The sequence below is a fragment of the Hydra viridissima genome, unplaced genomic scaffold (genome assembly GCF_058129835.1).
Source record: "Hydra viridissima isolate aposymbiotic clone 2 unplaced genomic scaffold, HvirCarnegie_v1 scaffold_19, whole genome shotgun sequence".
Classification (NCBI taxonomy): domain Eukaryota; kingdom Metazoa; phylum Cnidaria; class Hydrozoa; order Anthoathecata; family Hydridae; genus Hydra; species Hydra viridissima.
In genome coordinates this window covers 291,130-308,477 of record NW_028324318.1, presented here as the reverse complement: position 1 = coordinate 308,477, position 17,348 = coordinate 291,130, and the positions used below count along the sequence as shown (strand labels likewise).

The 17,348-nt window shown below is 29.9% G+C and overlaps 1 protein-coding gene and 1 pseudogene across 9 annotated transcripts; both read left to right on the top strand.

Annotated features, from left to right (window-relative positions):
* Window positions 1-7,584: 7,584 nt before the first annotated feature.
* LOC149876504 (uncharacterized) lies at window positions 7,585-16,729 on the top strand. 9 transcript variants are annotated; one of them, XM_090075226.1, is made up of 6 exons: window positions 7,644-7,867; window positions 9,003-9,023; window positions 9,427-9,456; window positions 10,616-10,732; window positions 10,869-11,040; window positions 11,138-11,611. In XM_090075226.1, the coding sequence occupies exons 1-6, from the start codon at window positions 7,846-7,848 to the stop codon at window positions 11,310-11,312; spliced, it is 537 nt and encodes a 178-aa protein (XP_089931352.1). In that variant the 5' UTR covers window positions 7,644-7,845; the 3' UTR covers window positions 11,313-11,611. The 9 variants fall into 9 exon arrangements, 7 of the variants coding, with proteins under 7 accessions (XP_089931357.1, XP_089931352.1, XP_089931353.1 ...); XM_090075228.1 differs by having other exon boundaries at window positions 7,646-8,892; XM_090075231.1 differs by lacking the exons at window positions 10,616-10,732; window positions 10,869-11,040; window positions 11,138-11,611 and adding exons at window positions 13,974-13,997; window positions 14,080-16,729 and having other exon boundaries at window positions 7,585-7,867.
* On the top strand, window positions 11,447-12,467 carry LOC149876505 (uncharacterized; annotated as a pseudogene).
* Window positions 16,730-17,348: the final 619 nt, after the last annotated feature.

Below are 17,348 nucleotides of genomic sequence, written 5' to 3'. Positions count from 1 at the left end.
TTATCAAAAAATTAGATTAAACATTTCGCAAGGACAAGCTGACAAAATTAAAAAGCCATTCTAGACAAAACCGACGTCAGCATAAAACTCACTCAACCAGATTTAGAAGGAAATCACATCATCGCAGTCACAAACTCCCAATTGAACAAAATTAGAAAAGCCTACAGCAACGGAAAAGGAGTCACGCTCAAACTCAGCAAGAAACAACTCATGCACAACTCTAAAATCGAAGGAGGTTTCATCGGTGCACTACTCTTTTTGCTCGGCATGCTCGTAAGCACTCTAGCCACAATAGTCCCTGCTCTTGCCACTGGACTTTTTGCCGGTGTTGGCTCTTCTGCCGGTTCTGCCATGGTTGACAAAATCGCTGGACGTGGCGTAGTCTACTTGAAAAAAAATGGAAAAGGAATGAAATTAACCGCAGCTGGCTCTGGCTTATACTTAAGACCTTGGTCTAAAAGCGTCAACGGAGACGGGCTCTTCTTAAAAACTGGCAAAGGCTACGAATCTGCCGGATCCGGTTTATTGCTCGGACCCAATTCACCCTTTTCAAGCATTCCCCTTTTAGGCGCCATTCTCTAAAAAATTTTTTATTTGACAAGAAAAAAAAATTCAGAGAAAATACACTTTTACCGTCCCTATTTCCCCTTTGGACGAAATCATCAACGTCTCTCCTACAAACACATCCAACACGCTTGAAAAAGAAACTATTTTTGAAACTCGATAAAGCCTCTCAGACCGATGCACCTTCACTTGATCCTCAGTTTTTTCTCCAAACTTAAAGCTCTCATAAAAAAAACCGCTAATCTCCATTGAAAATATCAGCACCCCTTTCTCTAAAGCCACTATATATTCCGAAGTCGGCTTTATCATCTTACACATATCGCTAAACCTCGAAGCCGAAATTCTTCTCTTTGACCGAAAAGAATAGCGCTCACTCAAATTCACGTTTAGAACGCTTTCCGTCGCCACCATAATATTATACGAAAACTGGTCTAAAGATCTCACGGCGGTTTCCAAACTTCCCGCATTCAAAATCGACAAAGTCAACTCGCTACCACTTTTCACCGTTTTAAACGCCTTGCTCATACAACTCTCAACACCCACATGCAACGACTCATCAAAATCAAACACATACTCGTCAAACTTCTCTGCTAAAAGTTCCACTTCAAACATCAAATTTATCGTTGTTTTTGTTTTCACATGAATTCCTTCTTTACTTATATTCAAACACACCATCCTCATGTTATTGAACAAAAGATCAAACAACGCTTTCATTTCACCTGCATGCTTTGTTCTCTCTAAAAACATTTTTTTAAAAGAAGAAAATAATTTTAAATCATTGCGGTAAGATATTTTTTATGAAAACATAATCATGGCAAGAAATATTTTATAACAAGAAAAAATTTTATAACTTAACGGAAAGAAAACAACACTTTTTTTTCAAAGGTAAGTCAACGCATCAAAATTATTAACCTTAAGTATAGGAGAGGAGCCAATAGGAAAGGTATCAATGCGCTAGAATCGGCACTTCCTAGTAGTAACGTGTGATTTTAACACCAACCAATTTTGATTCATTATCAATCGATGAAGAAGTGCTTGAATGTCGGCCGGGTGAGGTCAAAATTTATTTCAGGGCTGATCAAATTGATACTGATGACCTTAATGAAAGAAATAACTTTTCTGTTGAGTTTTTGAACAGCTTAACTCCTTCAGGTATGCCACCTCATTGTTTAAAATTGAAAATTGGTTGTGTTATTGTACTACTTAGAAATTTAGATCTCAAAGCTAGGTTATGCAATGGTACTCGAATGAAGGCTTGTGCTCTTCAAAATGATAATATTGATGCAGAGGTTTTGACAGGTGTTTCTGGTGGTAAACGGGATTTTGCTCCTCGAATTGGCTCCATCAGATTCTAATTTACCTTTTGTTCTGAAAAGTCGTCAGTTTCCTGTCAGATTGGCATATTCAATGACAATTAACAAAAGTCAAGGTCAAACATTTGATAGAGTTGGGGTATATCTCAAAAAACCGTGTTTTTCTTACAGTGCCACGAAATGACTTTTAATTCGAACCTCTTATCCCGAGAAAACCCTTTGGAGGTTTGAGAGTACACATGTGTAAAATAACACTAGAGTTGGTTTTGAAATCTTTCATCATCGTCCGAGAAAGAAAAATCAATTTAAAGTTTTTAATTTTATTGCTCAGAATAAAAATTTTACAAAAAAATAATTTCTTTAAAAAAATCTTGTTCTCTATTATAACATATAAGTTTTTTCAACATATAATGTGTTTGCAACTCTAAACAAAGCAAAACCAAAAAAAATACATACAAACTATTCTTGAAAGACAAACAGTTTTCTACTTTCAGCTTTGAAATTCAAGCTGTGAAAAACATTAATGATTCTAGATACTTATACAAAATTATTCTACTCAATTGATTAAGAAGCAAGCCTTTATTAAACTCTTACACACCATATGTAATTAATAACTGTAAATGTCTCTTCCACAAATAGAAATCAAAATAAATGTTTACTGTTATACTCGATCAAACAGTTTCGAAGATTCCTGGGATAATCCCGATGGATGGCTGGCCTCTTGAAACGTTGCCAATGAAGACTGAAGTTGTGGTGAAGTGGCTCTATGGCTTGCTCAGAAAAGATGCCCAGAGAGTGGTTGTGGCGATCAATAAACTGTGTCACATGGAAGAAAACAGCATGTGCTTTGGGGGTAACACTTGTGTTTGGAAGGTTGAGATAGGAAGCTTTAAACTCTTCAATAAGCTCACAGTAGTTCTGTTGGAGTGTATTCCCAAAGCAGGCATGAACAACAGCATCAAATTTTTTGAGGGTTTCAATAAATGGAAATGCCAAAAAGCAAGCATGCTTCTCTGCAAGTCGTTGAAGTGAGTCAACATTTCTCAAAAACTTTCTACACTCATTGCCAGCAAATTGTCCTCCATGAAAAGGTTGTTGTTGAATGTTGATCATCTTTGGCCACTCATCTGCATTTTGCCAAACCTGACAGAGGTTCTTAAAGAGGTGGTTCACAACACCAATAAGAAGGTGAAGTTCCATAGGAGGAATAAAATCTAGGACAAGAGTATCATCATAAAATCTTATTATTGGCTGGTGAACAACATTTTGAAAGTCCCTTGCCTTTTTTGTTTGGGCACCGGCTGCTTGGAAGCCTTCAAAATCAGAACGAATGGAGCCAAATGTTCGAAGCTCACCACTGTGATGAAGATTCTTTGACTCAATGTCACACCAGGTGCAAGGGTGTTCACTAGAGTGAGATTGCAAGCCACAAATTATGTTAGCAAGCTTCATGTCGCATGACAACACAAAAGACATTCTCTCTAAACACAGTTTATCCAGGATTTGTTTGACATTGTCATAGTTTTCAGAGACATTTTCTGCAATGGCCACCAAAAGTTGACGCTTCACTCCTGAGTCTTTGAAATTTTTAAAGAGAGGTTTCTTTGATGGAGGAGAAGTATCTGGTGTTTCTAAGCTCATAATACCAAAAGAAACTTTCACGAACCCGCCTCCACCATCTATCCCCACCTTAATAAGCTGGTCTGACTGAGGGCCTCTGACTTCAGCAACAGTGTTTCTTAATGACTCCATTTCATTGCAGCACACCAATAAATGTTTAGACTCTTGGCTAGTGCTTTTGGATGTATCAGTAATTTCAGAGGTGACAAAGAGGTCAGAAAGTTGCTTTCCAAGAGATTCAAACTTTTCTCTGAAATTTTTCTCCACAACACGCTGTGGAACTACTTTGTTTAGAGTTGAAGCAAGCATATTCATTCCTCTATTTGAAAGACCAATCTGGTTTTGAACTTGTACTAGATGTTGTGCAGTCAAGGTGGGTGTAGATGAAGGAAATAATTCTCTTTGTCGCGATCGACCTGCAAAAAATCACAGAAAGTTACCATTGTATCATTTCCGAAATTCATAGTGTATATTTTATTGCTATGCCCTTTGACAAAAGTTTTTTTTGTTTAAAAAGTACAGTTTTTACCTGCAGTTTTTACCTGGAAAGGGTCTTCCTACTCCTTGATTGAGACGGACAGTGCCATGGGGGGGAAGGAACTTTGTTGGCAATTACAGAAACAGCCACTCTTTCTGCTGCTTTTTTGTCTTTTTCTGCAACTTCGAGTAAGTTCTGTCGTAACATTGCTTTAGTACAGACATGAGGGATGCCTCTTCCTATCAATGAAAAGCATGCTGAACATCTTTTCTCAACAATTGGCTGTTCTATAAGCTGACTGGCAGTGTTTGTTGCTCCACTTATCTGAGGGCTTCTGAATTTTGCTTTTCCCACACTACAAATCAAGCAATCACATGCTGATTCTCTTGTTGCAGGACGGATCTTTATGTTTTGATAGTCTGGCAAGGAAGGAAGTTGGACATCTCTCCCTTCACCTTTTCTTCTGAGACTTACTCGACAGTTTTCACAGATTCCAATTGGTACTCTTTGGTCTTCAAAGTTGATTCTTTGGCCCAAAATTTCTTGACTGCGTTTAATCATAAAATCAGTTAGCTGCCTGTTAGCTTTGTTCATACAGAGAAAACAGACAGTTTTCCTGTTGTCTTCATGAGTTTTTGCTTGGTTAGGCATTTTGAAAAATGACGCACACCTTGTTCTTTTAAAACGGTTTCTAAACTGTTTGCAGGTTTTTCCCGGAGTTTTGTAGTTAATTATTTTTTTGCTAAAATATTTTGTATGTACTATTTGCAAAACAAGTAACCAAAATAGACAGTATTTTTGAGAAAGAAAAAAAAACTCTTAGTTTACTGACCTTATTAAGTAAGCATAAAATTAGAAACTTTAAACTGATTTTTCTTTTTCGGACAATGATGAAAGATTTCAGAACCAACTCTAGTGTAATTCTACACATGTGTACTCTCAAACCTCCAAAGGGTTTTCTCGGGACAAGAGGTTCGAATTAATAGTTATTTCGTGACACAGTGTTCTCATGGTCAACTATATGTTGCATGTTCAAGAACCAGAGCATTTCATAGTTTGTTTTTCAAAATTGATAAACATCTCATTCAAGGTATGGTATGCGAAAAGTGTTACACAAATAATGTTATATTTTCTAATGTTCTTACTTTATAGTCTTTAGATTTTCATTTCGAAAATTTTCTGTTTGTAGGTTGGGAGCACATTGTATGTATAATTTTATTTATTATTTTAATTTTTTTTTTTTCATATTTTTTGATAAATATATCTGTCATTTAATATTGTTATAATATGTGTTTTTATGTGTTATTTAAAACCATATTTGCTTATAGTTGTATACATGTTTAAATTATGTTGTTTCCATGTTTTCAAAGTGGTGTGACTTGGCATTATGTTGAGCAAAATTGATAACTTTGCCAGCCAAGCGGTGTACTTATAGCAGAGGTGTGACTTGGCAGCATTTAGTGCCAGGCGGTGTTACTGCTTTAGAGCTAGGTGTTGTCTAGCCTTTTTTAATTATTTTGGAAACACATAATAATGTCTGTTAATGTTTAGCGTAATGTGTATGAGAGAGTATGCAACCTTGATCTTTAAGTCTAGGGTGTTTTAATGTCCCAAATTTGAAGTAATTGAATAACTAATATTAAATATAAAAACAAATATACTTTTATGTATTTATATGTTTAGTAAAAAGATAAATATAGTTAAATTTAAATTGGTTTTCTAATTTTGCTTTTCATATTTTAATTTGGTTTGTTGTTTTCGCTGGATTTTAGGATCAAGGGTGTAAATATTCTATTGTTATGTGTTCTTTTTGTGCTGTTTTGTGTTGATAGACAACTTGGCTTACCTTCACGTTGGTGTCTATTGTTAAAAATGAATAATAGGTAGTTTCATTATTGGAACTTACTACTTTTATTCATTTACTAAAAGCCAAGGCAACATTATGCTGAAAATGCAATTTATATCTTAGTTTGATTTTTTTTTTTTTTTTTTTTTTTAGAATTGTAAATCCTTTTGTACTTCGAAACAGATTTTATAGTTACATTTTCATGTTTGTAATGAACTGTCATGTAAAAATAGGTTACTATAAATAGGTAAATCGATTTTCAATTTCTATGTGGTGTTTTTTTTTTTTTTTTTTTTGTATTTATGGTATCATAAAAACAAAAATAAATAAATAAATATATATCATATCATTTTCGATTGACGCATTGTTACGATTTATTAAAAGAAAACCTGACTTCCTTTTATTGTAAATTTTTGTCAGTTAAAATGATATAAATGTAAGCAATTAGTTCAATTATTTTTAAATTTTCTCTATTTTATGCCTAATAATTTGTTGTACCTAACTTAGGGGATCTTTTTAAACGGGGGGGGGGGGGGTGTCGCAACTAAAAACCTTTAAAAACATGAATATTGTAGTTTTGCGCATTTGTCAAATACCGAGTTTCTTAAATTTTATAAAGTATTTAACTAATTAATTAGCTTAGTTTGCATTTGCAACACTTTTGAGGAACGAAAAAATTCTTATATATGTTAAATTCTTACATATATTAAATTTTTATATATATTAAAAAGAAAAATTCTTATACATAGAAATCTTTGTTTTACATTTTGTTAATTTGGTAAATGGTCTTCATCAAAAACTTTTTCTCTTAATAAAAGTTAAAGTAACTATTCTCCTGGCCACCATTAAAGCAAAAACGGGGAAGGGAGGTCCTTTATCAGTGTCAAAATACTTAAGAGAATTAAATTTCGAGTAACAAAAGGAATTTTATGTAAATGGTAGCAAATTACCGTTTACTAAAAACTATTGAAACAAAGAGGCCATACATAAAAATGGTCAGAAAAGAGGCCACAATATAAAATTGGTCTGTGTTAAACAGACTTAACAAGGCCTGGGTGCGGTCAGCTTGGTTAACAAACAAGAAAGTATGTCAGGTTAAAAACTAAGAACGAAACGTAACCTTTAAAAGCCATTATGAAACTTTTTCCGAAGCTAAATGTGATAGTACAGTAAAAATCCTATTTAAAGACTTTTTGGCTCTTAAAAGGGATAAAAGACATAATCGATTGTGGTTTCCTATTAAACCGCAATAAACAACGATTAGAAGGCAATATGGCCCAGACGGAATATGCGACATAAATATCAAATTTGTATTTTACTCTTTCACAAAAAATGGAGTTAAAACAAATTGGCTCTCAGTCCAGATATGTTAACTGCACATATTAGTAAGTAAACTAATTGTTTGAGTAATGAGTTAGACGCATTGATGAGTTATTTTAGGCATTGATTAAAATTGCTAATCACAATGTAATAAATTGAATATGCTAATCGTAATGCAACTTGTAATAATGTAATGCTAAAATTAAATACGTTTTTACTTTTTAGTTACTCTTGGTTGTTTTGTTACGCTTAGTGATGGACAGGTTTTGTGTGTGCGCCGTTAGATTTTCTTCTGTTCTGGATTTTCCAGTCATTTAAAAAAGCGCGTTTCTATTATATCTGCTCTATTACATCTTATCGTATCTTTCAAGTAGGTTATATTCTGTGTTGTAATTAGCGTAAAAATTGCATTATTGTGTCGCATCAGAAGGAGCGTTGTGCGTGCGTCATATATTCATTGTACACGATGAATATTCATTGTACACAATGAATTTGGAAAACATATAAGTTGTAAAAGCTGAGAAGAAAGGAGAGAACTTTATAAATTTTTATTGTTATGACAACACGGTCGTCTTGATTTTGCATACTCTTTTATCACTTTAATCGTTTACATTTTTTTTTTATATCTTAATATGTCTATTTCCTATATTTAATTTGTTTTTTATCATATTTATTTTTATTTTTATATCGAATTAATTAATAGAATGTCCCAAATCGTCGATGAAGGTTTGTATTTATTTAGATGTGTGTCATGTTACTGATTCGTATCATGTTAGGTAGTTAGTTCTTAAAGATATGTTTATTTTTAGTCGCTGAATTACTAAGAAGTAAGTTTTGTTCCCTTTTGTTATAATGAAATGTTGCAATTGCAGTTATTTTGTGTTTGTTGATTTAAATTTACTTTACAATAATAAATTGGTTTAGACGAAAATCTATGTAAATTAATTCAATTCAGAAAGATTAAATAATTATTTTAATATTGAAGTAATTAAAGAGGTTTAAGAAAGAATCGAATTCAATATTTGTTTGCGTTTCTGTATAAATGACAACAGTATTATAGGAGAAATTAAGTTAAGCATTTTTACCTTTTAAAAAAGGAAAAAAAAAACTTTTTAATGTTTTTTTTTTAAGTAGGTTTAAAATTTCAGGTTTTTAAAATCTTGCATTATAATCTTAAATATTTTTTAATTACTTAAAAAATACGTCTATGTTAAATTACTTTAGGTTGTAGAAAATAGTTTTAGTTTAATGATAAGGTTGTAGACAGTTAGAGCCGATTGAATAGATCAAAGATCGATTTAATCTACTTAACCTACTACCATAGTGAAAATTCACTATCAATTGTTTGTTTTTCTGTTTAGTTGCCAACAATGTAGAGAGAGATAGTAAGTTTTAAAGGATTTATTTTTTTAAAAAGTAACTAAAATGTTTTTTAAAAAAACGTTGTTGACTTTAAAGTAAAATAGTAGGTTTTTATAATTTTTACAATAAGACCAAGAACTTAGGTCCTACTTTAAATTGTCAGTAATAAAGAGAAGAAATTTAAAATTCTCAGTAAGACAGCTTTTTATTATATTATATCAAGTAAGTTTAATTAAGATTTATTTTCTTTAGTTGTTAAAGAAAGAGCTAATAATGGTATTAGTTACATAAGTTAAATGAGTTAATTTTTAAAAAGTTAAGTAGATATTTTAACGTCCATACATTTAAGTGCTTTGATTATTTAGATACCGAAGTCAAGGCAGAATTAAGTTAGTGTTTTTTGCTATTACATATTTGTTAACAGGAATTTGCTTATTTGTACTGTAACTGGAATTTTAAAACTTCAATTACTTTAGCTTTATTTTATTTTTTCTTTTAGGAGAGTTGGAAAAAAAACTAAGTATAAATTATATGATTATGATTATTATAGTTAAATAAATGAAGCATATATCTCTGTAACTCAAAAGTCCAAGGTCAGTTGTCACATTGTAGAAATTGTCCAGGAGAGTGATAATAGTAAAATAATTAGTCATTTTTGGCTTATTCTTGATGTTTAAATTTGTTATTTTTTCGTGTTTTATTTAATTTTTCTTGAAGCTAATTAAATATATTTTTGAAAAAAATTAAAAATTAAAAATTAAAAAAAGTGAAAAGCCATTTCTGGACAATCAACCTTTGCCTTCTGAGGTACAGATACTAAGATTTAAAGTTTATCTTAGTTTATACTTTTGGTTTAGTTTATAGTCAAATTTAGTTTACTTTTTTGTTAGTTTTAGCTTCAGTTGTCTTTTTTCTTACTTTAGGCAACTTTATGGAGGAAATGAAGGGATTAGGTAAAAAAAATTATAATATATTTATGTCAATATTATTTCATCAATTATTTTGAGGCATATTTTTTATCTTCAGTGTCTGGTAAAAGTACAACTGCACAGTGGGCCTGAGCATGCTCAAAAGCAAAAATTTTTGTACCCAATTTTTTCACATAGTAGGTCTGAAAGGTGTTACTTTTCTCAACTCAAATCTGTTAAAATTAAAATGTTTGAACGGGGGTTTTTGAAAAAAAAAGTATTTTCCTTTTTATGAATTTTTTTATAAAAGAAACAACAACAACAAAAAAAACAAATTTATATACCTTATATAAAAGTAAACATTCGTTTCAAATACAAGGAATGCTTACTTTATATACTTTATACAACGTATATATAGTATTTTATTGGTACTATACATTGCAGTAAGAATATTATTATGATATCATTTAAAATAGTTAATACACTTATTACTATAACTGTTCTATATATCATACTGTCTATACCAACATTTATATAAAGTTATGTAATCTAACAAACTAAGTAAACTTTCATCTAGTCTTATGTCATTATTTTTAAATTTATTTATTACTTTTTAATAGAAAACAAACAAAATAATATTTTAAAAAATGAAACCAAAAGAACACAATGATTTCATAAAACTAGTGTGTCTTCTGTGTCTTTCTAAAGAAAAGAAAGGAAGCCCACAATTTAGGCTTATCAAATCAAGAGAGTATTGTAAAATGAGTATAGATTATGAACGTGTCATAAAAAATCATTGCTGGAAAGAATATAATTTTGGAAATAATAATCTGCCTAAAAAATTATGTCCTTCATGCAGAAGAAAACTCATTGGACTAGAGGAAAAAGATCCCAGATACAAACCATTTAGTTTTCTACCAAAATACGAAAGTAAGTAATATAAAAGTTTAAAAAATTAATGTATTTAATCTCAGATAACTTATACATTAATGTAACCTAGTAAAACACAGTATAGTAGTTATAAAGATTTATCTTTAGGCTTGAACACAAGAGTTATGAGAGGAGCCAGATGCCAATGCTTTATATGTAAAAAAGGTCGCGAAACTATTAATAGTAAAGAAAATAAGACTCACTTAGTGCCAAGTTTCATGCAAGTTAATAAAGAACTAGAAATAAATTTGGAAAGAGACCACCAGAAAGTCAGGCCGATCTGTATGTTCTGCTTTAAAGAAACAGGAAAAGGTTTGCGTCATCCATGCAATAAAAGACAGAAAGAAAAATTTGTCCAATTTATTACAGGCTGCTTCACCTAAAACTAAAGGTGTAATAATTTCATAATATTATTAATTATAATTTTATTATTTTTATTATATATATTAATTAAAAAGAAAACAATTTTTTATTTATTTTAATAGAAAACTAAAATATTGTCATATATTTTGTAAAATTTTTTTTAGAAAGAGTTGTATCCTCTACTCTAAAACATATGGCTGGTAAAAGTGACAATAAAATCAAGCTAAAAACTTATGGCCGGAATAAATGTCTGGTTTATTTTACCAATACTGAAATTAAGAAGCCACACTTTGGTTTAGAAAAATTGAAAATGCTGCAAAATAAAATTCATGTTAGGCAAGAATTTAATATATAGTTTTTATTTTATGATTTATAAACCTATAAATTATATTTAAAGTTATAGCAAATCAAATACCTCAAAAATTATTTTTAGCGACAACAAAATGTTAGAGATTGCTAAGTTTCTTCGGTACGAGACCGGAGATAGAAATTCTGTTGCAAGCAACTACAGAGCTGCAAGAGTAACAGAAAACTTATTACTAGTTCCTTTATTCAGTTCTGAACTTTTAAATGTTTTCACAAAAGATAAAGTTGGAAATTCACATTAGGCAGTCTAATGTTTTATGAATGGTTATACATTGATTATTAATTTTATTGATTTAATCAAACAATAATTTTATAGTTTATTGAACAAGAGGTTCCTGGGGTAATTTGCAATGATGTAGAGAAACTGATATCGGTAATGAACCACAGGAAACTACTACCAAATGAGATTGATATTAAAGTAGGAATAGATGGTGGACAAGGCTTTTTAAAGTGTACTGCCTCTATAACATACAAGCCTGATAAAAGAGATCAGGAAACTCCTCAAAAGAGAATAAAATATTCAGAAGGCTATGAAAAAAAAGAATTTAAAGATTCCAGTGTTTTTAAAACCCTTACTCTAGCAATTGTACCTCACTTGGATGAAAGTTATGTAAACTTAAGAATGCTTATTGAAAAGCTTAATATAGGATCTTTAGACTACTCATTGTCAGAAGATATTATAGTTCAACTACAAATGGTTTGAAAGCAATGTGCATCTTCTAAACACCCGTGTCCATTCTGCGAAACTGATACCTTTGTTGCCTAAAGCTAAGGCAAACACAATCAGTTCTTTGCATCAATGGCACCAAAAATGGTTAGAAAATGGTTCTAAACTTAGTCAGGCCAAAAAATTTCAAAATAGCATTCATCCTCCTCTTGTTATAGGAGATCCTGAGAAAAAAATTGTTGAGATAATAAACATTCCTGGACTACATATTCTACTTGGTATTGTTGACAAAATTATTTCCGAAATTGAAAAAAATATGTTTAAGAACAAAGAAGATGGTTTTAACTTCATGTCAGTCTATCTTAAGTCCATTAATCTTGGCAGAGTATCATATCAAGGACAACGCAGACTTGAAGGAAATGCTTCGAATATATTTTTAAAAAAAGTTGATATTTTAAATAGATTTTTTTGTACACATGGTCTTGGTATTCATGGGGCCAAATATATAAAGGCGCTAATATCTTTCAAAAAGGTTATAGAAGGATGTTTTGGGAAAACATTGTATAAAACTTACAAAAATGACATCAAAAAATTCTCAGATGACTACAGAAACTTAGGAGCCAGTGTAACAGTTAAAGTTCATATTGTTGAGAAACATATTGTAGAGTTTATTGACCTTAAAGGGGGCACATTTGGTAAGTGTTTTTTTACAAAAAAATTGTTGAGATAATAAACATTCCTGGACTACATATTCTACTTGGTATTGTTGACAAAATTATTTCCGAAATTGAAAAAAATATGTTTAAGAACAAAGAAGATGGTTTTAACTTCATGTCAGTCTATCTTAAGTCCATTAATCTTGGCAGAGTATCATATCAAGGACAACGCAGACTTGAAGGAAATGCTTCGAATATATTTTTAAAAAAAGTTGATATTTTAAATAGATTTTTTTGTACACATGGTCTTGGTATTCATGGGGCCAAATATATAAAGGCGCTAATATCTTTCAAAAAGGTTATAGAAGGATGTTTTGGGAAAACATTGTATAAAACTTACAAAAATGACATCAAAAAATTCTCAGATGACTACAGAAACTTAGGAGCCAGTGTAACAGTTAAAGTTCATATTGTTGAGAAACATATTGTAGAGTTTATTGACCTTAAAGGGGGCACATTTGGTAAGTGTTTTTTTACAGGAAATATCTATTAGATAATATTGAACACTTAGTTAAATACGGACTATATTTTTGCGAAAACTTTATTTTATATTTAAACAAATTTAAAAAATCTTTAAATTATATTATATAAAAAAATATTTATGCCTTGGTTATTGGACGGAGCTGGCGTTGGAAGCAGTACACCAAGATTTCAAGCAATTTTGGAACCGAAGAAAAATCGGGCAGTATCATCCAAATTATTCCAAAACATTAAAGAATGCTGTTGCAGCATACAATATTGCGCACTTTTAAAGTATATATTAGAGTTATTTATGTAAATTAATTTTAATAAGTACTCAATAAGTCTATTTTGTGTTGTGGATATCGAAGCTTTTTAAATGAATAAACTTAATAAAAACATAAATAAGATTTAAAGTTTTTTTTAAATAGTTGATAGCTCTGCAGACTTGATGTAATGTACAAAACATTATTATATATCTGTAATATTATGCACAAATATTCACTAATGACATTTCATATTTTGAGATTTTTCATTTATTATCAATATATGAACAATACTGCTATAGAATTACTAGCTTTAATTATAAATTAATGTTTTTTATTATTGATATTTAAATTCTTCTATTACATCTAAACATTTATGAAATATTAAAGACAGCATAGATAGCAATTCATTTTATTTTTTGTGCTTTTTACTGAGAAACTCTTAAAAAAGGAAAATACTTTTTTTTTCAAAAACCCCCGTTTAAACATTTTAATTTTAACAGATTTGAGTTGAGAAAAGTAACACCTTTCAGACCTACTATGTGAAAAAATTGGGTACAAAAATTTTTTTTTGAGCATGCTCAGGCCTACTGTGACTGGTAGGACTGTGTTTTAAACTTTAAATATTTTTTCTGGAGAAATATGTGCTATAGGTAAAAGAATTATTTAACTTAATATAAATACAAATATGACATTTTTAAACTTCGCATTTTACTCATTTTTATTAAGATTAAATTTTTTACAAGTTTAACCCTTTTTAGTTTTTTAATTTTTTTATTTTTTAAACATTTTTAGCATCCTCTTCATCCTGTGAAAATGGTGAGGATATGCTTTATATTTTGATTAAATAAAGTTGCAAATATTTTTAATTTTTATTATATCCTTCTATTTGTTATTTTAGATCCGTTAACTTTTGAGCAATATCAAAGATATCGCTCCCAACACCCAGGGCCTCTCTCGTTGGGGTGTTGGGAAACATTGAAGAAAAAACAGCAACCAAAAGGTTGTAAGTGTCTTCTATCAGTGAAGATATTTATAACCTTTTTGTAGCCGCTTTTTTCACTTTTTTTTGTTATTGTAATTTTTTAATTTTCTTTAATAAAGTATTTTGTATATTTGGTTTTTTTTTGTCTTTTTTAATTAAAATTTTATTTTTACCAATTAAACTTATTAATTAAACTTAGATATATTTAACATGAACCATTACTCAATCAGCATAACATGATATCATAAAATCACATTCTTTATAAAGTAACATTCTTCATAATATAACAATATATTGTTTAAAATAATTCATTGGTAGTTTAATTTATTGAACTCTCTGCTTTTAAAATTTTCTATAAGCCAAGACAATGTTTTGCTAAATAAATGCAATTTATTTATATCTCAACTTGATTTTATCATTTTTTATCGATTTATTGTTTGGCTATTTGAGGCATTAGTTATTTTGTTTTTTAATTGAAGTATTTTAAATCTATTGTAATGTCTTTTAAATTAAACTAAATATTACTAAAAGCCAACATGAAATAACGTCTTAAAACAACACCGACAAGCAGCATGTCAGTAGTTTAAGTACAACAAGAGGTTACCGAAACTCAGATATATTGTCTTTAAGTTTGTTTGGTTTTTTTTTTCTCTCTCTCCCTCTCTCTTCATTCTATGTCTACATATATTTTACAATTTTTTATTTAGGCTTATCGTATGACGCATTAATGCAATATAAAAGATGAAAGTTTACATATTTTTAAATTTGTTATACACATGTTTGATTGTAAATTAACTTTTTTTTTGTTTGAAACGTATTTGTACTCAATTGCTTAGTTATTTTTTATAAATTTATTAAGTAGTGTGTAATTAACGTTTTAAAGTCACTTTCCTTTTTTAAAGAAACATGTAGCAAGTAGCTACTAAATAATTAATAATCATGTATAATTTACGTTTGTTTTAAGTTAAAGTGATTAAAAAACTGCATGATATAAAAATATAACAATATTTCCAATTTATTTTTTCGTCAATTTAAAGCATAATGTTGCGTTATTATTTTGTGTTAGTAAATAAAAACGCAATATGTTGAATTAAGTAATGAAGAGCAAAATGGTTTTTCCTTACTCTGATACGACTCATGTCATGTAAATTACGAAAATAATGTTAAATAATTGGTAAATTATTTTACCTTTGGAAATTTTTTTATTTTATTTTTACAAATGGGGGGTTTTTCTAAAAGGATATTAATAAGGTTTCGCAACTTAAAAATTGTGGAAAACAGCCACTATAAATTAAGTAACAGACCGACCATAACCCGTATTACGGGTTGCTTTTTGCAAGTATCATTAGTTCAATAATGAAAGTATATTATTAAATCAACAAATAAATCACTTTCTATCAACATATTTCTTGATGATAAAAATGATTGCATGAAGATCTTTCAGTTTATTTCATCAGTAAACATAAAATTGCAATAATTATATATTAGCGAAAAAAAAAAAGGGTTACTTTCCCAAATATTCATTAAAGCATTGTTTTCAAAATCATAGAGTTTAGCTAATTTAAATGCAAGTGGGATCTCATAGCCCCATAGCTGCATCTGAACTCAATTATTCAGATAAAGTTAAATATTTATTAATTGAAACTGGAGAACAGTACTTTAACAAAAAAAAATACAGAAGGAAATAAGAAATAACTTACAAAATAACCACATACTGTTTTACACATCTTTTAAATGTTCTGCGTCGAAGATTGTCATTGAATTTTTCGATCCTCCGCTTCATGTAACCAAAGCTTAGCTACCTTATCTTCGAAATGCGCTATAAGTTCAACGCATAAGACTTATCAAAAACTGTTGCAGTATAAGGAAAATTGATTTTTATTTAAAAAAATATGCAGAAATGCTCTTAGAGAGTGTATGTAAAAAGTTAACATTATGTAGAACTTGAAGTATGTGTAACCTTTTTCGGGTCATATTCACGACTTGCTTATCGAGTTAGAGGAAAATCTAAATTCTTCACTTTTATTGCTAAATTAAGTCCTTAAATTGTAAAGTTGTTTAGGATCAACAATATTCTTTTATACTTGTGCGCAATCTTTGCTCCTTACATTACTTTTAAGTCTTTTATGTGATTACTGTAAATTATGTAAAAGTGTATTTTTATTTCTTTTTGAAAATATATTTCTTACTGTCTTCATCGTATTAAGGATATTATATATTTTAAGTGAATACCATTTGCAATGACCTGATTTGGAGAACTATTAAACTTTTATGTTGATGATCTTATCGATTTGTACGAGAAACTTACGCAATTTACGCAACGAAGCCATTGTAGTTCGTTTACTAAGGTAGAAAATAAAGTAAAAAGCAAATAGCTTGTTGTGCAAAGTTTTAGTCAGAGCGCATCATTTTTTTTTTATGGTGCGCACTAATAAAAATTTCAATCCACCTTTTACAAAAGTCAATCATGTGTTTGCATTCAACAAATTTCAAATTTCAAAAAATTCCATTTAATAAAACTGTAGGTACCCGTCGAGAGACGGGCTTGGCGAGTATTTCTTCTTATGCCTTCAACTGGTTGGGGACTCACTAGCTGTAATTATGAAAAATTAAAAAAATCAATTGAATTTTTTTCATGGATTTTGTCGATTGCTGTATGTTTTTTTTGTAAATAGATAAATTGGAAAATAATTAACTTTTTTCTAACAGAAACAAACGTTACAATGGTTGTTTATTTTTAAAGAAACCTTTCCTTAGTCACACGCGAAGACAACCACAACAAATATTCTGCCGGAAAGGTGGCTACCTGAAAGTTCGCCCTTTTCCTTGCAGTAAATTTTTGGTGCCTTTCAAATTACAGAATTTCAAACGCTTTTAGTCAGGAATATTTATTACTGATTGCTTAAATAAGGCAACAGAGTGATTTAAATAAGACCATATTGAGAAATTCTTTAGAGCTCATTAAACTGAGTTGTAAGAGTCTCGATAAAATTTGTATAATACAAAAGATTTTATAATATGATGTATTTCAAATCATTTTTAAATGCACAGCTTGCTTCGTCAGAGATTTACTTCAAAACAGATGCTAATTTATTATGTTACATGCATAAACATGTAAATTATCGGAGCATATATTTGTTAATAAGTCCTCTTAAACGGCTGATTATCTCCTCTCAACCATTAGC

What these genes read in the sequence shown, in the direction of transcription:
- LOC149876504 (XM_090075225.1), top strand. Translation starts at nt 12,536, where the DNA reads ATGTTTAAGAACAAAGAAGATGGTTTTAACTTCATGTCAGTCTATCTT. An exon ending in CCTTAAAGGGGGCACATTTG is followed by an intron (nt 12,915 to 13,973) that starts GTAAGTGTTTTT and finishes AAACATTTTTAG; the next exon opens with CATCCTCTTCATCCTGTGAA. An exon ending in CTCTTCATCCTGTGAAAATG is followed by an intron (nt 13,998 to 14,079) that starts GTGAGGATATGC and finishes TTGTTATTTTAG; the next exon opens with ATCCGTTAACTTTTGAGCAA.